At 35.4% G+C, this 22,197-nt stretch overlaps 1 protein-coding gene across 2 annotated transcripts; it reads left to right on the top strand.

The window, feature by feature from the left end:
- The first annotated feature begins 3,822 nt into the window (after positions 1–3,822).
- Positions 3,823–12,967, top strand: LOC149413600 (C-type mannose receptor 2-like). Of its 2 annotated transcripts, XM_089644758.1 has the most exons (9): positions 3,823–3,945; positions 4,211–4,465; positions 7,180–7,365; positions 7,838–8,095; positions 8,206–8,439; positions 8,933–9,193; positions 9,725–9,961; positions 11,056–11,313; positions 12,744–12,967. In XM_089644758.1, exons 1-9 carry the CDS (start codon positions 3,885–3,887, stop codon positions 12,917–12,919), a joined length of 1,926 nt encoding a protein of 641 aa, XP_089500884.1. In that variant the 5' UTR covers positions 3,823–3,884; the 3' UTR covers positions 12,920–12,967. The 2 variants fall into 2 exon arrangements, with proteins under 2 accessions (XP_089500884.1, XP_089500883.1); XM_089644757.1 differs by lacking the exon at positions 12,744–12,967 and having other exon boundaries at positions 11,056–11,795.
- Positions 12,968–22,197: the final 9,230 nt, after the last annotated feature.

The raw sequence follows: 22,197 nt of genomic DNA, 5'->3' as shown, positions 1-22,197 counted from the left end.
TATTTAATTTTTAATATATATAATGGACAAAAGAGACATCTCTGGTCATTTTTGGATGGATTTTGCTCTGCAGGTTAGTGATAGCGGATTACCGACACCTTTACATTAATCAAATGGATTCATACAGTTTATATCATTTGTCAAAAGAGGTCTATTGAAGACTAAAATGTTTGAAATATTTTTTGACAATAATGTGCAGTGCGTATTATTACAATGTGCTGATTCATCTTCATTAATAATTCTACTCTCTTGAGAGCTGGTTGATCTTATAATCTCATAGTGCGAATTCAACACAGATATAGGAATTAATAGACGAGAAGATAATGGCGAGGGGTAAAATAAACTGTTGAAGAACGAAGGGAGTAAGGCTGACTGTGATTCGTCAATAAATCAATCTGACAGTAAATAGGCATCTCGCATTATAATATCACCATTTAGTTCTTAAAAGTAAAATCTGCTTTTCAATGAATAGACATTTCTACATGGGAGCGCAAATTACTCGCCACGTTATGAACTAATTTGCGAAGTCCAAATTCGGCAAAGTAAGGCAGCTTCTATTTTCAGAGTCGTAGTTAGTTTCAGAGTATTTAGTTAAGACACTTTTACAAATGTCTCATAATTTACTTACCCCAGTAAACAACGATGAGCATACTTGAGAATCGCTACATTGTGATGTGATAATATATGTTTCTAAAACTGATCCATATAATACGGTGTGAATAAGCTTAAAATAAAGTAAAATAATTCTTACTTATGGAATGTAATACGACAATTGGGTTTATTCTCTTTTTCACATCTATTTTTACAAGTTTTCATAGCACAAGTCAACATTTTGCCGTGTTATTTCGTAAAATGAACCGATGATGCCTCGACCATAGTTCGCACAAGAATGATGACGTCACGTTTTCAAATTTCACTTGAGGCCATATGCGAGCCCAGCCGGCTCAATGGAACCGGTATGGGGAGTGGGGATAATACGCTTTTAATCACTTAGGGCAGGTCTACTAATATTCATATGTCTATGGAATTCAAATATATTTTGTGCTGAGTTGCCGTCTGCCGCAGAATTGAAGATCAAGGAACAAAACTCATTGCAAGTGGGATTCTCTGGTGAGTCTTTCTGTTTATATGTATTTGGTGGCTGGTTATAAGTTGTCTTCTCCTGCAGAGTGAATTCATTGATCAATCCATTTTTTTTCTCATAGGGAATGAAAATATTCCCTGATGATCTGTGTTATTTACAAGCCAGATTATCACCATTAGTGATTTTAAGTAATTTTGAAAAAAACATCTTACATTCTATTAGCAAATAATTAAGTGCAAAAAATTTAAGACGTCTATAAAATAGACTAAATATTACAAGTATTCAAAGATAATACATTGAAATAATTAAAACTTAATTCATCATTAAGAGATACATACTCTATTTTCTTTTATATTTACAAAAGGATTAAATATTTCCAAAGAATAAAACAAAAAAAAAACAGAATTGGTATTATTCAAGAATGAAGTATAATACTTCAATGAAAATTTATGTAATTTAGTACTAACTAAAGGGGTAGGTAGAAAGAAAGGAATGCCAAACAACTTGGTCTTGGCACACACTCCTTGCCTCATTCACATTCATACATCGTCTCATACATACTCTTCTATTATTCTGACTCTTGAAATGGCCCGACTGAAGTATCTGATTCACTCAGTCGTGCCATGTCTTCCTCGGGCGTCCCCGACTTCTGCTACCATTCTGATCTATTCTCCTTAAAATTCTTTCTTCGGTCATGAAGTGGAAATTAACCCATTTACAGACATCCGATCGAGCTGAAATTCGGCAGATAGACTCGTTATCGATGAAAATGCATTCTATATATTAGTGGTAATACGCATTTCTCTGAAATTAGATGATATAACGGGTAATATACAAAATAAATGTCGGTTATACCCAGCCGGGATTTGGCTCATTTGTTAGCGCGGTTGCTTCCAGTCCCTGGGGAGGAAGGTTCAACACACAGTCAAATAAAATAAAAATTGATTGCGTTGATTTTCTTTGATCGAGGAAAGCAACTTAACATTCAAATAAATTTAAATTCTCTTGTGAAGTGTGAGACGCTATAAGTATAAACACAAAACAAATAATTTAATCGGCTTTCTACATCTCTATGCCTTCTATCTTCTCTTCCACTTGTTACGTTAGCTCCCCGACAGCAACAAGAGCTACACCAATTAACAAATATCAAAAGCGACTTAATCCTATCGGAGGTAAAAGCTATCAACTTTTCTGATGAAGGCTTTCCAATTATAATATCTATCCAACGTGAATTGTAGATATCACACCGTAGAGAATATAGAACATAGAAGGTGGGGGCTACGACTTATTTAATACGTTTTATGGGAATATCACGGAAAATGGAGCGAGTGGGCAGTAAAAGATATGTTTTATCGAATCGGAAGTAGGCTCGTAATAATAAAATGCAACAATAATCTCATACAAATAATGTAGGCTCGTAATAATAAAATGCGACAATAAGCGCGTACAAATAAAGTAGGCTCGTAATAATAAAATGGAACAATACAAATAAAGTAGGCTCGTAATAATAAAATGCAACAATAAGCGCGTACAAATAAAGTAGGCTCGTAATCATAAAATGCAACAATAAGCGCATACAAATAAAGTAGGCTCGTAATAATAAAATGGAACAATACAAATAAAGTAGGCTCGTAATAATAAAATGCAACAATAAGCGCGTACAAATAAAGTAGGCTCGTAATCATAAAATGCAACAATAAGCGCATACAAATAAAGTAGGCTCGTAATAATAAAATGGAACAATACAAATAAAGTAGGCTCGTAATAATAAAATGCAACAATAAGCGCGTACAAATAAAGTAGGCTCGTAATCATAAAATGCAACAATAAGCGCATACAAATAAAGTAGGCTCGTAATAATAAAATGGAACAATACAAATAAAGTAGGCTCGTAATAATAAAATGGAACAATACAAATAAAGTAGGCTCGTAATCATAAAATGCAACAATAAGCGCATAAAAATAAAGTAGGCTCGTAATAATAAAATGGAACAATAAGCCATAAAAATAAAGTAGGCTTGTAATAATAAAATGTAACAATAAGCTCATACAAAAAAGTAGGCGCGTAATAATAAAATAAATTTCGAAACTTACCTCTGCACCTTCTCTAAAGGTGAGAGGTTAGTTTTAAAAGTCCCTCACCAATCGATTGTTATATAGATTAGGCAAGGTAGAGATATATTTTTTTAATCATACACGATGAGAAGATGTTTCTCAATCTGTAATGATTACTTATAATTCTTTTTTTTTACTCTAGTTACCGTATTTTTTGCTTGTTCGTAATGTTACATGTAGAGATTTTGTTTTTTTCCTTGGTTTATCTTTGAAATATACAAAGGTTTTGCAACAAAGAATTGTGCTATGCACTATGAAAATTGGTAGATTTAAAAAGTAAAAAGAATTGAAGACAAAAAAATGGTAGGGAAGTGGATTGTTTTCATAAAAAAAACATGATAAATGAATTGATTTATCTTGGTTATATTTCACAATGAAGTCGTCAATATCATCGAGTATGAAAAGTACACAAAATGTAAACGGTGGAATTTATATAACTTTTCAAAGATAGTCTAAACAGATCACGGGGCTATCAATCAATTCAATATATTAGTATTATTCATAAAGTCGTCATGAGAATGTGCGCTTGTTTATTTTTAGCTTCGATTAAGTTTATCGCAGAACATAAAAACCCAGTATATAAACGGTGGTCTTTTCAGAAATAAGTCATTGTCATTTGCACCATTATCGAGACGCCGACTTGTCCTAGTCAGAGATACGCAGTCGCATAAGTTTATTTTATAGTATGTTTGGCGTAACATTCTTCGTACTAGGATTTGTATGTTTGACAATATCTCGTGTATGTGGTAAGTAACCATAAGTGATTTCTATTTTTTTGTAATAAGAGTCGCATTATTAAACAATTTTCTCATCATCACCGTGCTACATTTCATGATGCAGTTTGACCGCCTGAACAAAGTTCTTCACTGTCCAGTCCTCGTGCTTCATCTATATTTTCTTTAGCCGTTCTGCCTCTATGTCACTTTCACTGGAGTTCTGCTGTCATCTGAAATTCATTGCACACGTCCATAGATTTTCTTTTAAATAATTGTTTTTTTCTTGTCCCATCAGCCGAGAAGACGGAACCATTTTTCAGAAGTGATTACTTTTACTCCACTGCTTTCAATGCTTTCTACAAGGAGCATAAGGCAGCTCTGGGCTGGAGAGAGGCGGTGTCCATGTGTTCCTTGGAAGGCTCTGAGCTCGTGGTGCCAACCTCTGAGGAAGAGATGAATGCCCTGTTAACTTACATGGCCAGCACCACGAGCGATATGTGGATTGGAGTACATGACTTATTCACCGAATGGAACTACGTGGCAATCAATGGTATTTAAATCTTTTAAAATTATTATTTAATTTTTGTATATGTGTATTACAGATTTACATAATACACTTACACTTCTTTTAGTCCTTGCCTAAAATGACTCGAGAACTTTCGAGGCCAGTGTTGAAAATTTCAAGAGACCTAGAGATTTCATTTAGCAGCTTCACTTGTCATAATATGCTGGACCAGAACGCCCGTTCTTCTATGTGGAATATAGAAAAAAATTTGTATTTAGTGGTCTATTAATTCTGCAGTTTGATAATGCCTTCGGAAGGCGAAACAGCTGCTGTCAGGCGTAATAATAACAACATAGGAGAACGTGTTTATAAATAAACAGATAAAAAAATGATATTATTAAATATGTATTTATTTTATTGAAGAAGAAGATAATACTAATAAATCTAAACAAAACATGAAATAGACTAAGACACAGAAAAGGTAAAAAGATAACGGTCTCAACTGGGAAACCTGTTGAAAACTAGTAATACGGGGGTTGCCGTGCAAGGTTTGTGGAAAACGTATTTAGCAAGGTTCGCTCATAGAGGGGGTAGAGGGGTGATCGAAGATTGAAGCCCATTTTCCACTGGGAGATTTGAATTGACTGCAATACGAGTGTCGTCAAGCGGCTACGAATGCATTTGAAAATGATTTATTTACGATGTTAATTATACTAAATATTAATTATTAAAACTTGTGTTCGGAACAAAACGGAAAAATTCCATTTGAAATTGATTTAGCCAGGTTTGGTGACTATATGTGAATAGCCAGGTACTTACCCACCTTCCTCTCCCCCATTTCCTTACCCTCCCAATACCGAAATAGCACAAACTCTTTTCATCACGGCTAAATGAAATAATACAATTTATTATACCGAAATAGCGCAAATTTCAGCCTAGAATTCTAACAAGTATTTTTGTAACATCAACTCCACACAGGAGGCACAGAGAAAAATGAATTCCTCTGGGCCTATGTCATCTTTGGGGATGCTGTGCAGGAATTTTTTTGAGAAGATGAGGTTGTGAAACTAGGTTTTGATGAGACCCTAGTTTTAGGAGGGAGGAAACACGAAAGTCTTTCCATAGCCGAATTGTTGAACTCCAGAACGAGTCGTAGAAACGACCCGTTCTTGTGAGATAAAAAAAACATAAGTCAAAAAGTCAATTAAGAGGTCAATTCTCCTCGCACTCCTTTCTTCGGTCATTACATATGCGTAATTTTACCATACATAAGAATTTATTCACTTGATCGCGCCATGTTTTCCTCGGGCGTCCACGGCGTTTTCTACCTATATACCTGTACACTATATTGTAACTGTTATAAAAATTCTTTAAACTCCGTACGTCGTTCCAGTGCAAAATAATGCATTCTCCTGTTTTCTACTGTTCACTACTGATTACCACATTTTGACTGTTAAAAAAACAACATTGTATCTACTTTAATGCGACTCGTATTTACAAAAAGAAGTAAGTGGAAATTAACTTAGATTTTCCAAAAATAATATATATTTTTTATTTATTTATAAATAAATGATCACATATAATACTGTTTTAATTTATACTACACTTACATTAAAAGCATTTATTAATCATTAATCAGCAAGATACCAGAAAACTATTAAAATCCCAAAATTTAACAGTATGCTCATTCAAAATACCTATCTTTATCTAGGCATAATTTATTTTAATAACCTTCCATTAAATTTAAAAAATATCGAAAACATTCAGGAATTTCACCTTAAATTAAAAAATTATCTTAAACTATTATAAGTCCAAAATAAGTTCACTACTTACATCTAAAAGTAATATTGTTTAAATCTTGTGTTGTTTCTTAATAATTTATTTACCTTAATACTAACATGTACATAATTGAACTAGAATTCCCTCACCAAACACAAGAGCATTGTCTCTTTATGGTGAGGAAAGGCTACTTTAATTTCTATTGTTTTATATCTTGTTAATATCCTGTATCTATCTTTGTGAAAATATTTTTTTTTCAAATATTAAATAAAAAATAAAAAAATTTGCTTGTGGATGGAAGAGGAGTGTACATTTGTGAAAAAATAATTCAAATTGGTTACAAAGTAAAAAATAATTACGTAATTAAAAACCATACAAATTGTTGTATTTGGAAAGAAGAGAAAAAAAATCTTATGGAGGGTATAGTAGGATAATTTGTGTGATTTTCAAGTGAAACTAAGGGAATCAGTTTTTTTTTGTTTATGAAACAAAACATTTTTTTAAATAGTTCAATTTTTTTATCATTAATGCTTCTGATTTCTTCTGGTAATTTATTAAAGAAATGTTTTCCTTCGTGATATAATGGTGCTGGGCAAAAGAAGTGTGTAGTGGGCATGCTATGTCTGGTATATAATATCGTACCTTTCGCCCGATGAAGGTTTTTGCGAAAAGTGTCTGCCAACCTTGTTAAATACAGTTTCTACAAGCCTAGGGTGCAGTGTATATGTTTCTTGAATTGATGTTTAAAAAAACTGATTTTCAAAACATTCAAAATTTCACGAATTCAAAATTTTTAAGAATTAACAAAAATCGAAAATTTGAATTTCAAAGAATTCAACTTCAGGAACAAAAAAATATACTTTAGAAAACATGATCTGTTTTAAAAACATATAAAAAAATAACCTCAGATATCTAACCGCCTGAATGATACATGCAATTGCTGCTCGTTTACCTTATTCCTCTCTAAAAATCTGTTGTAGAAATTCCAACGTCAGAGTTATACTTGAACCATCCAGATCCCAATCCAGGCGAGGGACGCGATTGCGTACGGATGTTGCGTACTGGGCAGTACTCCGACCGGCCCTGTGAGGAGGCGAGCCGGTTTATCTGTAAGAAAGACATCAGCACTCTGACAGATAATGCGGATTGTGGAACCTACGATACAGGTACGAAAAAGCGTTGCCTGGAATCCTTGCTAAGGAGTTGGCAAAGCTCCTATTGTGGTTGTGAATCCACGACGCGTGATGTTGAATCCCTTTTCATATCCCTTACTTATCAAAAATGGTTGTTTATCAGTTGTGTAAAATTTAAAACATGTTTATTGGGAAGGCCCTTTGAGTTTAAAACTAAAATGTCTTTGAAGATTGATTGCTATACAAAAAACGCTTGTGTATTCTGTTTATAACATATACGTGAATTAACATAATGAACATCTTGTTGATTTTGTTTTTTTTTAATTTTAGTCGTCTTTTTTCATCTCAGGGAAATATCGAAAACTACACTACGGTAACCATCCAATTAGGATTTGTAATGTACTCGTAGTTATTCACAAATGTATTTGTGTACACAAATGTAAATGGTTATAATTGAATCTTTTTCGGGGAGACGGTTTGTAATGATGTCGCGATTTTTTTCCAGAATACAAAAAGTTGTTGCCGATGGAAGACCGTTGTTATAAACTCCAAACTACGCCAAGGTCTTGGCACGAAGCCTTTAAAGTCTGTGCGGCCGAACAAGGTCATCTCGTGATCCTTAACAGTGCCGAGGAGGCTAAACGCTGTTTGGACGCTTACTATGAGTATGCCGGAAATTCAACGGCAACCAACTTCGACAGGATAAACATTTGGATTGGATTTAATGATTTGATTGTTACGGGACAATATAAGACAATTGACGGTACGTTACGAAGATTATAATTTGACCCACTTGAATTGACCATTTTAGAAAATTAACCTGAGACCTTAGGGTTACGCATTTTCCATCTCTACCATATATATAAATTGCAGGACAGACACTGGAGAAAGCGGGCTACTGTGAATGGCATGATGGGATCCTCGACAACTTTAATGTCGATGAACATTGTGGCACCATGATGGTAGGCTTGGGTAGAAAACTGAACGGCCATTCCTGTGAGTCAAGGCTCTTGTTCATATGTGAGAGAACAGTATCGCACGAGAAAAAGGGCCTAAGCTTTCCCAAAAGTCGCAAACCTCAAGCGGTATGCGATCTATGTCCCACAGGTACGCAACAAAAATATGTGCTTTCATTTTTTAAAAAATGAATGCGCAAGTTGAATAAAAAAATATATTTGGCTCGGGATCATTGTTTTTCAAAAACAAACATCATCTACAATTTACAAAAAAATACGTTTTTAATGAACACCGTTAAAAAAGTTGAAAAATTACAACATCTGTCAAAAAAAATCATTGATTAATTAATGAAAAAAAAATTATGCCTACTTTATGGCTTCTCTGAATTGTTTCCACAATCAATTCCAATTTCGAAAATGACACTTAATTTCAAAGGCCATCTAAGTTCTAGAGTTCAATGAACCGGAGTTACAGACAGGATCACAACCTAAAAGAGTATTTTTAATAAACAATAGTTCCATTATATGCACCAAATAACCATAAGCAAACTCATTCCGGGGATATTATAGCTGCTGAGTACAAGACCAAGGTGAGGTGAATTTCTAAAATAACTGCTATTATTGATAAAATTATCTCGTTACAGGGTATAAAAAATATCCATTGCAGCCAGGCAGCTGTTATAAACTCCACACCATCGCTAAATCCTGGATCGATGCTTTCAAAGTATGTGCAGCTGAAAAATCGCACCTCGTTATCCTAAACAGCGTTGATGAAGCAAAACTCAGCACGGACATATTCATGGAATATGCCCGTGCAGATTCACCGCTAGGTGACTTTAATAAAAACGACTTTTTCGTAGGATTTAATGACTTGGTAATTTCAAAAGAATATAGAACGATCGATGGTAAGAACAATATATTATTTTTGGTATTTGTGTGATTGTATTTGTCTTACATCAATCTACCCATTTTTTTGTTTATTTTATGCACCTCATGGTATAACTTCATTCTATGTTTGTAAGAGGTGTGCGGAACCTCGAAGTACAATCAGGAAACTTGTGAATCTAAACCATACAGGGAACCCGAAAAAAAATATTTTCGTTTTTTTTTTACTTTTTTTTTTGACGAGTAAAAAGCCCAAAACTTTTGGAGCCAGGTCTATATTTCAACTTTAAACAGCTGATATCAACCCCCTGGCGACGGATTTTTTCAAAATTGGTGTCAAAATTCCAACTTCGGACTCGATATAATCCAAAGCAATAACTCAAATCATAAGATTTTATAACGCAAAATCGACTCTAAATGTGATATAGATTTACCAGTTTCCTGCTGTACAACGTGTTTATGACGCCGTGTATAATGAATGTGCCTAATATTTTTTCCACTACGCAACAGATGTTTTTTAATACGAGTGTTATAAAATATAAATTTTCCAGGCAAGACCCTATCAGAGGCAGGCTACAGCGACTGGGGTCCCGGGAGCCCCTCCGGCGGAACGGATCATTGCGGGGCGCTCTCGCAACACAAGGATGCCCCGCGCGGGTTGTTTCAGTTGAACGATGTACCATGTGCCTCACTGGACCTTCTCTTTGTGTGTGAGCAGAGCATTCCAAGTCGAATGGAAGATCCAAGCGCTCTCAAAGCATGTACAGATTGTGGAACATACGATCCAGGTACGAACCTAACCTCTATCGGCGTATGATACCTACTGAACATATGGAACAGAAGGAAGTTACAATGTGTCAAACGTACAGTTTGATGAATTCGAAGGTTACTGCCTATTTGTTTGACAGACTGCAGTGGTCCCGTAATTATCATACATACATACTATTTACTTGTTCTCTCCATTCATTCATTCATCAACAAAACTTTGGAATGAAATATCACTGTCTATTCGAATATCGACATCGTTGCAGTGCTTGAAGGAGCTCTGCAGCGAATGGTTGCTGACTGCGCAGTCGCCCTTTCAACATCACAATTGATAAAATGTATAAATATCTAACTTAATGAAAATAATACCCAGTTGTGTTAGAGATTTTGTGATTATGTTTTTGAATTTGAATTTTACTACAGAAAACAGCTGCATTCCGGGTCCGGAATGTACAGTTAAGCAGTGACCTTTTTGTACATATTGTCAAGTCAAATATTATAATGCATAAATGTATAAAAGCTAGTGATCTGTCGATAAGCAAATTGTTGTTTTTATATTATGTTTCAACAGCTGCGTGTGATCTTAAAGCAACGGCGTCCTACGGTTAGTCCAACATCTAGCTCTGTTGGCAAGTTTCCATCTATCGGGAGTAGTTGCCTGGCTCGTCGTTTCTAAACATTTGATCTAATCTTACCACGGTAGCCAAGAGATTCGTTAAAATAAATAAAATATATATCAATTTTTTTTTTTTTTTTGGTAAACTAATGTTTTTAAGACAAGATTTTTTTATGCATAGCACAAAGGGTGACAATTATTTTACAAGCAATAATTATTCGCCTGAAACACTCATCCACATTGAAAAATCTCCTGATAAAAGATACATGACGCCAACGGGACTCGAACCCGTGTCCCTTCAATTTTCGGTCGACAGCTCTGACCACTGAGCTATGGCGGCTTAAGCCGCTTAAGAGCTGTTGACCGGAAATCGAAGGGACACGGGTTCGAGTCCCGTTGGCGTCATGTATCTTTTATCAGGAGATTTTTCAATGTGGATGAGTGTTTCAGGCGAATAATTATTGCTTGTAAAATAAAATATATATCATTTGTTTGTTACAGGGTATAAACATTATCCATCGATAACAGGCAGCTGTTACAAGCTTCACACCACCGTTAGAACCTGGAACGACGCTTTCAAAGTGTGTGCAGCCGAAAAAGCACACCTCGTTATACTAAACAGTGCTGAAGAAGCTAACCTCTGCATGGACATATACATGGAATATCAAAACAGTACAAAGAAAGAACTTTTTAATAAATATCACCTTATTGTGGGCTTTAATGATTTGATAACACCAGGAGAGCATAGGACAATCGATGGTAAAACATCACTATTTTATTATTTTTTAGTCATCTTGATAATATTCACTTTCTCTTGTGAACACTGCATTGTTTTTGTTGTGGTTATTTTAAATAATTTTTGCATAAATATTACTCTTGACATCTTTATTGTTTCTACGTCATTTAATACTGATTCATCCAGATCCACGATATCAAATCGATGCCTACAGCCCTTTTCTTAACCCGCCTAATAAATTGGCCCAAATAGGTGTAGATCACCTGGTTGTATATTACACAGAGGGTGGCTCTTATAAGGTGCTACATATTTTTCTTATTAAAGTTTAAAGACAATGTAAATTATTTGTACGGGACGTGTTTGCCTGCACAAGAAACGACTGTAAATAATAAGCACCGGTACACATCAGTCCTCAACTTGGGTAATGATTTAAGTAAAACACCGTGATGTGTTCTATCCAAACCATCATAAAAGAAAGACGATTCGAATCAAAATTCACATTTTAAATTCAGAACGTACAAAGGGTTGAAGCTTATAGGTACTTCCTATTTTTTTACAGCCAACCCAATTCACAAGAAATAGTTATATGTATTTCAATACAACTGGGATTTAAAACACAGATAGAAAACTGATACAATCGGAATCCTTTCAGCGATAATTTCAGATTGGAGCACATTGTGCATCATCGCGCCATACGATACAGCAAATGGCGTAGACGACTGCTGGAGCAGTGGCCAGTTCAGTTGGTAGCCAGCAGGAATCGGCCAGCCTCTAGGCTTCAGCATCAATGGCTAATTCAGTCGGTAGCCAGGAAGAATTGGCCGGCTTCTAGGTTGTCAGCTTCAATGGCTAATTCAGTCGGTAGCCATGAAGTTGGCCAGTCTCTAGGTTTTCAGCATCAATGGCTAATTCAGTTGGTAGCCAGGAAGAATTGGCCGGTTTCTAGGTTTTCAGCTTCAATGGCCAATTCAGTCGGTAGCCGGGAAGAATTGGCGGGCCTCTAGGTTGTCAGCATCAATGGCTAATTCAGTCGGTAGCCAGGAAGAATTGGCCGGCCTCAGAACACTCAGGAATTTATAATTATAATTAACAGATCGCGTTTTAACTGGAGGTGTTCCGTCCACTCGTGTTATTTTTGAAATTTGACTGACTTAATATTTTGTTTTAACTGGGTATTTATAATTTCGCCAACAAGCGTTATTGTGACATCAATAACAATAAACAAAAAAACTTGTTTACTGTTCTAAACGCAGGTGTTTGTATGAGTCAGCGTCAGGTGTTCAATATCATGTTTTCATGTTCGATACATTATTAAAGCGACTAGTTTTGTCTATTCAATTATTGGAAATTAATTTTGAAATCGGTGTGCCATGAAAGAATTTTTTGAGGAAAATCTTTTACGCATCTTGTTTTTAAAACATTTATATTTACTTTAAACGATTGGATGTTTCAGGAAAGACCCTCCCGGAGGCAGGCTACAGCGACTGGGGCTCCAAGAACTCTTCCGGCGGGGTGGAGCACTGCGGGGGTCTTATGCGTTTATGGAAGGACAAGCCCGTTTTCACCTTGAACCATATAATATGTGACAGTCCAACCATCTCATTTATATGCGAGAAAAATACACACTAAGATAATTTATAATTTGAATAAATAATTCAGCAATTTTTTTAAATATTTTTCCATTCCTTATTTTCCTTGGTTTCCTAAGCTCGGGGTTCGTTATAAACATACCGGATTTATCGATCTCTTCCTCGATCTTTCTCTAATGGGGCAACCACTAAATCGAAATTAGGTCCTAATTTTTACCTTGTATGTACTTTCTTTGTTTTCTGAAAATATTGATCCCATTGTAAAATAATTGATTATTTATCAACATGCCCCGTGTACCGGACAGCAGATGGATGGACCTAATAATTATTAAATAATTAAGAAAATGAATATTCGGATATCACACATTTTACGATGCCGAATCCTTTGAGGCTTATCTCGCACGATGAGTCATATTAATAAGATTTTAAATCACCTAACACGTGTCATATCGCCAATTCAAGGATGAATTATTGACAAAACTTTGGTCTAAGTAATTAATTCTCGGCGCTATGACGCATTATAATATTTTGTTTAGATATAAGAATAGTCGCTCCACATTAAAACGTGTAGAAATTGTATTTTAACCCAAAAATACGCAAAAAATTGGCCCAACCAGTGGTTGTCCGACGACATTCGCGAAGTTGTGTTTCATTGCAAATCCTTCCTTAAGGTACCCCCGAGAGGAAAACGGCATTTTACAGTCGATGTCACTGGCGAAGGTGTCCAGTACACCCCGGTTATATTTTGATTAGGAACTTTATAAATTTCACCTGCTATGTTTCTAGTCACTCCAGAGGGAGACCCTTGGCGAGTCCAAGGCGATTTATGGCCATTGATTGTTAAAAATTGTTATTCAGGTCAAAGTTTAAAGATAGGTAAATCGAAGAACCTTGAGAAGTGAGGATATCGCTCTCGAAAAAAGACCAGCTTGGTTCATCTTTTTGTTTGTTTTGTGGTATTCAAATGGAATTTTGTTTTCGTATTGTTTAGAAAAGGGGAGAACAAGCAACAGAGATTATTAATGTGATCATTCAGACAAATAAACCAGTCATTGATTAAAAATCAAATCAGAAAAAAAGGTGACAATATTCTGTTTCATCACGACATTATGACAGTCGTACATGGTTGCACGAAGTTAGTTAATTTAAAAAAAGGTTTTTTTAGAAATTACCACCTACCCCCCACTCCCTTCAGCTTAAAAACATACCCGAATTGGGGATGCCATAGTCCCACTGGCTTAGAGTAGTTGGGGCCCTTAATTGGTACCTAAAAAAATTCATACCTTGAACGAGGATAAGCGAAAATATACGTTTAGCGAGGGGTCACTGTAGTAAGTTTCTGATGACTGTACACATATTTGTACCTACATTTGGGTAAGTAAAATCGTTAGGGGTTTTTTGATGACTGTTTCGAATTACTCACGCTAGGGGAATTCCAGTTAGACGTCTCCAATTAAAACCTACAGTGGAATTCTTAGGGTCTTTTTTTAGATGTCATACATCTACACTCACAAGGGAATAAAATTAAAATAAGACCAGTAGTTAATTACTTGCGGTTACGAGACATGGTGACTAGCTCAAATCATTGAAATTTAAATGAAAGATAATTTGAAATGAAAATGCTTTGATAGATCTTTGAACCTACTCTACAATTAATGGAGTATATGGAATTAACATGAACCAAGAACTCCACTTTAAATCATCGTAAAATTCCGTTTCCAAAGACTGGGTGGATTAGACATGTTGAAGGAATGCCATGTGAGAGGACTTTAAATATTAGCCACCACTACCGACTATGTCAATATTATTAGTGTTCGTAACAGGTAGGTTAATGAATATCTTCTATTACCCACTCAGGCCTCTGGCACATTCTCTCTGAATTTGTGTGTATTTCCGCATTTTTTTATTTTTATAGTGAATACCTCACAAGAGTCCCAACTGCTCCCGTCTGGAGCCAGTGAGACTATGGCATCCCCAATTGGGGGATGTTGTGAGGCTGAAGGTAAGTGGGGAAGGGAAAGAGGAAGGTGGGGAAGTACCTGGCTATTCAGATCTAGTCACAAAACATGGTTAAAGCCATTTCAAGCAAAGTTTCAACACTGAATGGTGGTCTTTCACCAGGGCGATACTCAGAGTATCTGCCTTTATTTTCCGTTATCATTCCCCCGTTTTATGTGTTTCATGTTCGTATTCGTACCGTGAAACTTAAGGGAGTTTAAATCAAAACCTCCTATATCACAAGGACACTGAATCAGATCGGCTTCTTAACTTGTATGATATCCTCCAAAATTTTTTTGTAATTAAAAACAACATTTAAATGTTTCATCATTATCAAATAAGAATAAATAGAAAAATAAATGAAAACAACATTTATTGTAGGATTTCATACAAGTTAGGAAGGAGGTCGATTTGATTCATTGTTCCGGGTGATCTAGGATTTGGTTAAATTCACGATAATCTCAGAAGAAAACAAACTGTTTTTTAAACAATTTAAAAACATGTAGGACCTACATTTAATTATTATTTTTTTTAAATAGGCTTAATTTTTCTTTTAACTACTCAGGTTACTAGGGTCAATTATTTTGACACGTGCACGTGTAAATATAGAATTATTTAAAAATACAAATTTCAGTTGTTAATCCGTCTGTCTGTAACTCCAGTTCCTTAAAACCTTTTTTTAAACATATATTTATTATGTACAGTATACAGAGAAAATATATCGTCACCCAGCTGGGCCGCGTTGTGAGGCGGTTAAGGTAGGTGCTGTTGGAAAGGATTAATTAATGTGGTTGAAGAGGCCGGGACTATATAAAGGTGGAAAAATTAATTTGCTTTGAATTTTGGTGCATTTTAGACACCTACCTATAAGAAATAATTGTATAATGTATAATGTTTTCAAGTGAAATTATTTTAGTTGCCCTTTTATTTATAATAATAATTTTCAACTGAAAAAATTTCATTTTTGTTGGGACCTTAATATTTTTTGTCTCAAATTGTCAATAATAATAACTCCCCTCCGAAGTTTCGCGGTATGAGCGTGAAATACGTTGTAAATCGTTCCCAACATCAAATAAATGAGTTATTCGGTGCGTAAAAGCCCTCACGGCCATTTAGTAAATAAATGTCATTCATAAGAAGAAAAGTAAGAGTGGTAAAATGTCTGTGTGTCTGTGAGTGCACGTATGTATGCATTATTGTATCAACGAACCTATCTCTCCTGCTTCCCTTTGGCGTTAAGGACTGAGCCTGCCGGCGTCCCCTATACCGCCCGGAGCCCCCCTAGTGCCCCCTAGCGCTCCCTAGCTCCCCCGTTGCGCCACCCCTGCTAAACTCCCAGCGATCGATATGTCTGTCTAGCACCCGAATAACGGTAATCGCGTACATTGCAATATATTTACAGGGGTCTGTTGCACCAAGGGAGAGGTGCTCAAGCGTTGGATCGCGATCTACTTACTGCAGAGTAAATCTATTTAATATATGAATTCTGCAGAAGAGTCCCAATTGCTATCTTTAATTGGGGTATGATGTGAGGCTGAAGGGTATGGAGTAGGGATAGAGTTGGGGAAGATGAACGTTGGGATGTATCTGGCTAGGTAAAATTTCGATCGCGCTGGCCTCGCTTATTATGAATATTTTTTAGATAAAACCTTTAGATTCACCTTAATTACTGTACGACACAACTTTTAACCTTCGGGGAGGTGGAAAATATTGCAATAAAAATTTCAATTACGTAAAACTAAAATTAGCTTTCGTTTTGTGAAACGAGACCGTCCATTTTCAAACTTTTATTTGTTTATTGTCAAATGTCATTTTGTTTTGTTGGTATTTCTGTTACTATAGGACAAAACGAACGGCTAGAAGTAGCTAGAGACAATCGCGCGGGCGTTTTTTTTAATGTTAAAAAATTCCGTCAAATTAGTATTTACCTAATATGCATGCATTGTGTGCGTTGTGATTGAATTTTATTAGCTGGATTTTATTTTTTTACGTTCAAATTTTATTTAAGTAAACTATTCCTGCGATGTTGAGCGGCTACGCTAAGTTTTTGTAACATGGTTTATGATGAAAAAGAAAATTCCCCCTTTATACCGCCTGCTCGCGTCAAGGCAAGAAAAACATCCCAGTTTTCAATTAGTTTAGCGGCTACGCTAGGTTTGTGTAACATGGTTTGTGATTAAAAAAAAAGTGTCCCTTTTATACCGCCTGCTCGCGTCAAGGCAAGAAAAACATCCCAGTTTTAAAATAGTTTAGCGGCTACGCTAGGTTTGTGTAACATGGTTTTTGATATATATATATATATATATATATATATATATATATCTGTAAAAAATATATATCTATATATATATATAAAACTACAACAAACCTAGCGTAGCCGCTAAACTATTTGAAAACTGGGATGTTTTTCTTGCCCTGACGCGAGTAGGCGGTATAAAGGGGACACTTTCTTTTGAATCACAAACCATGTTACACAAACCTAGCGTAGCCGCTAAACTACTTGAAAACTGGGATGTTTTTCTTGCCTTGACGCGAGCAGGCGCTATAAAAGGGGCACTTTCTTTTGTATTACAAACTTAGCGTAGCCGCTCAACATCGCAGATATAGTTTACTTAAATAAAATTTGAACGTAAAAAAATAAAATCCAGCTAATAAAATTCAATCACAACGCACACAATGCATGCATATTAGGTAAATACTAATTTGACGGAATTTTTTAACATTAAAAAAAACGCTCGCGCGATTATGTTTCTAGCCACTTCTAGCCGTTCGTTTCGTCCTATAGTAACAGAAATACCAACAAAACAAAATGACATTTGACAGTAAAGTTTGAAAATGGACGGTCTCGTTTCACAAAACGAAAGCTAATTTTAATTTTACGTAATTGAAATTTTTATTGCAATATTTTCCACCTCCCCGAAGGTTAAAAGTTGTGTCGTACAGTAATTAAGGTGAATCTAAAGGTTTTATCTAAAAAATATTCATAATAAGCGAGGCCAGCGCGATCGAAATTTTACCTCTGGCTATTCCGATCTGGTCACCAAACATGTCTAAAGCTATTTCAAACAACGTTTCGATTCTGAATGGCGGTCTTTCACCAGGGCGATATTGAGAGTGTCTACCACTGTAGAAAGTGCCGCAAATATACCTACTACATATAATTTAATATATTAATTAAATGTGAAATAACACAATGTAATTAAATAAAATTAACTTGCGCATATGGGGATTGGTAGTCAAGGATCTTACCCCTCGACCATCGAAGATCTATCGCCCGATCGGGGGGAATTTAACTAATTTACAAAAAATTTCACCAATTCTCCCCAGGGGTATGCTGGATTACCTTCCATAATCCATATTTCATAATATTATATAATTCGGAATAAATAAGGCCCATTTGTGCTTCAGTAGCTTCGTCCACACAGTCCACACAACGGACAGCACACATTTTCAATTATCTAAGAAATAGAAAAATGGATAAATAAAAAATGGGTGTATGTGCGTGAGTGCCATCAAAAGTTCACATAATTCGCATTGTCATCGACAACGAGTCCGTATGCCGAGTTTCTGTCGATCGGATGTCAGTTAATTTCCATTTCGATGGTGAGATGGGTCAATTTTCACATCAAAGATTTGCATCAATTCATTCATACCGAAAACAAAAGAGAAATTCAAATAGATGTTTATATTTTAAAAAAGTCCAGTCTTTAAAAAAAAAGATCAACTCTGCTTTTGCCACTAACTTTCATCACATGTAATTGTAGGCGGATAAAACAGCAACAGTAAAATCATACAATTTTTAGTGTTTCCAATACAGAATTTCCGGGAGTAAAGTGCACTAACTTCGGGAGGTGATTCAAGTACAAGTAAAAAAGATAAATTATTTTTTCGAATTTCCTACATTTGGTGGTACTTTTCAGGTAAAAACGTAAAATTGATCCGCCGTGTGTGTCTTGCATTATTATTGGTCTGTTGCTAAAGATACTGTTCCGCGCCCAAGCGCTGTCATTCCGTCAGTCTAAATTGCCGCGCTTTGTGTCAACAACATCTATTTTTTTCGCAAAGTATCTGATAATTTAATGTATCTAGTCGTGTTTTACTTTAAAAACATGATCGTTTTAATCCAAACGTGTTAATGTAGTATGTCTTTATCTTAGTGTTCACTTAAACACTTTCTTGAAAGAACATCTTCATTCAGGGCTCGTTTTTTCTTCAAAGACTTACTTTTAACATTGTGTTTATTTGTGTGATAATGTGTGGCTTCACCCATAAAGAATGTGCAGGCATTCATTATGTTTATGAGCTGTATGATGTAAATTACATGGAAAGTGGACATTTTGAAAATTTATTTAATTAGTCAAAACCAATGACATTAGTAAGTGGTTAATAGTTGATTAATTTTATCGTTCAAAGCGTTACTACATTTTTTTAAATTTTTGTACAGTTCTCTTTTGAATTTGGTTTAAAACATACGAATTGTAGCATAATTTGAAACGTCAAATACTCGGCGTAATGTTATTGTTTACTTGCTTTTCAATGGAAACGGGCCATTTACAACGTTGACAAACGTTGTTACAAGTTTGTCCTCACACTAAGGATTTTTAGTAGGTATGTCTTTTTGCATGGGAAAAAAGTGTCGAAAAAGTTGTTTATCTTTTTTAGTAATAATGTAGAATCGCCTCCCAAAGTTAGTGGACTTTACCCCCGGACACCCTATAAAGTGTTTCTCTGCGAAATTTTATTTTCTGCATCGTAAAGTTTTTAATAAAAGTGTGTTTGTTTGAAGGACCTGTCAGTTAAGCATGTTTTCTGTGTCTGTTTGTACATAACCTAGGAATTCATATTTGTATAGCGCCCTTGAAGTGATTTGTCACTAAAGCGGCGCTTCACAAATTATCCAATTATTATAATCATTCGGCGCACGTCCCTGCAAGTCAAGCCGAACCTATTTGCATCGGACTATGACTGCATTCGGTTTCTTCTACGAAAGAGAACTCTAACAGTTTAATAGTCGCCAAAAACGTTCTTGTTTTTCACGTCCGATGTTTGCCTCTGAGTAACGACTCTTTCAGATGGCATCGTGACATTTATTTATTATTTTAGCCATTTGTACATCCAAATTTACAAATGTCAACTTTTTTATAATACAGATTCATTATTACATCTTTATAATTTATTACATTTTCCTTTGATTAAAATGGTTCCAGCTTGAATCTATCAATTGGTGCAGACATTATTTTTTCCGGCAGAGCATTATAATATTGCTTTATATAATTGTTATAACAGTTTTTTGTATTGGCTTTGTCCTTTTTTAGTAGCCTAATTTCATTGCACGTTCTTGTGTTACGTATGATAATGTCCTTGTCGTACATAATTAATAGGTAATACGTTTTTTATTATTTTATGCAAAAATGTCATCGCGTTGAAGATCATATGACAGCCGATAGTAGAAGGCACTAAAGGAAGTAGAATTGCACACTCAAAGGCTTGCGATTTAATAATTTCCTTGTAGATTTGAATTATTGTAGGGTTTTCCAATAAGAGGTGTTATTTTGAATAGCCCGCTGTTTCGGTAGATGTTACGTTTGAAGCTGTCATTTTTTTATATTTGACAAGTAGAAAGTACGCCATTAATAAAAATGGAACGATACACGCTTAAACAACGCATTGAAATGATTAAAATGCACTATTATTAATTATTAGAATTCCATCGAAAAATCATCTTGAGTCATGAGGCCCATTTCCACCTCAAAATTGTCGAATCTAGGGCTTGGAAAACCCAAGAGTTATTGTTGAAAAGCCTCTCTATCCTCAAAGTATGACTTTTTGGTGCGGTTTATGGTCCGACGTAGTCATTGGACCTTACTTTTTAAAAAATGAGGCTGGAGCAACAGTTACGGTGAATGGATTGCGCTATCGAGAGATGATTAATGATTTTTTATGTCCGGAATTAGATGGTATTGATCTGGACAGCGTTTACTTTATACAAAACTGCGCTACGTGCCACACAAGCAACAAAACCATTGATCTTTTACGGGAAAAGTATCTTTGAATATCAAAATAACATATCTTATTGAAAAACCCTGATAACTCTAAACAATCCTGCACAGCTAGTTACCTATTACTTCAATACCTATCTTCACGGCATCTACGTTACGCATCGCGTCGGTACGAATGCCACACTCAAAATATAGCTACTAGTTGAGTACCAATCTACATAGGTATCGGCGTGCCCCTCGGCGAGAATGTTCTCGAATAGCCAGATTTTCCACCGGAATTACATTTGCTACGGAGGATGAAAACTGGATATCCTGATGAGAATAAAATTGAATTTGTTACGGGACTGCTGGAGGTTTATTTCTAGCTTGAAAATGTAGATAAATCTCTCTGGACAGTATGGACATGGCATGTACTCAATAGTAATTAATTAATATTTCATTCATTCCCCAATCCAAAGGCTACATAAGCTCGGAAATAAATTCAGTTCCGTGGATATTTTCATTTATTCTATACTGAAATTCAAATCAGAAATTTCTAAAATTTGGTTTCCCTAATGTTATTCTATTTAATCTGTAACTAATATTTCCCATATTAAATACCCCAATTTTCCTTTTAATGTTGATTTTGGCTAATTATTCGAGGTAGGTATCAATACTGGTCTTAAATATATTATTCTCATTATTTATGTTATTTTTCTGCAATAATGTATATTAATAAAACTGATTTTATGTTAAAAACACTAAAGGCGTAGATAAATTAATAAATAAGATAAATATTCTAATCTAAGCATGTTTTTTATATTTTTGCATGAGTGCGTTTCGACTGTCGCCGAGCTACGAGCAAACTACACGGACCATCTAGGCCAGAGATTATATGAAAGTTAGGTGTATATAAGTTTGGTCTGTGCCCAGAACCTAGTGCGATTTGTGCAAAATTTCATCAAGTAGTATTAACACTCTGCTGTATGGGGTGGGAAAATGGGCGAGGGTGGTTTTAGAAAAACCCTTCCGACCGCGAACGAACTCAACGAATGTATCGAAGGTGACCGGTGATTTGCCACACAAATTCTCCAACAGTTTTAAACATCGGTAAGTCAATTTACACGACTACTGATTATGGCAAAACCCTACATATAGATGACAGGTATTGTCAAAATATTGTATCAATATCTCAGCGTGCATGTCGGCATTTTGAAGTTATCGCCGCAGACCTGTGCCCGGCGAGCCCTTGTAACCGACTGAGACCCGATATATCTCACATCGGAAAATGATCCGATATGCGTGGCCCATACTTCAAACGCCAAAGCTGACTCTATCTATA

This window comes from Hesperophylax consimilis, chromosome 21 (assembly GCF_061612785.1).
Source record: "Hesperophylax consimilis isolate HC1 chromosome 21, BYU_Hcon_1.0, whole genome shotgun sequence".
Classification (NCBI taxonomy): Eukaryota; Metazoa; Arthropoda; class Insecta; order Trichoptera; family Limnephilidae; genus Hesperophylax; species Hesperophylax consimilis.
The sequence above is the reverse complement of the archived record's forward strand: the minus strand, read 5'-3'. Positions and strand labels throughout refer to the sequence as shown.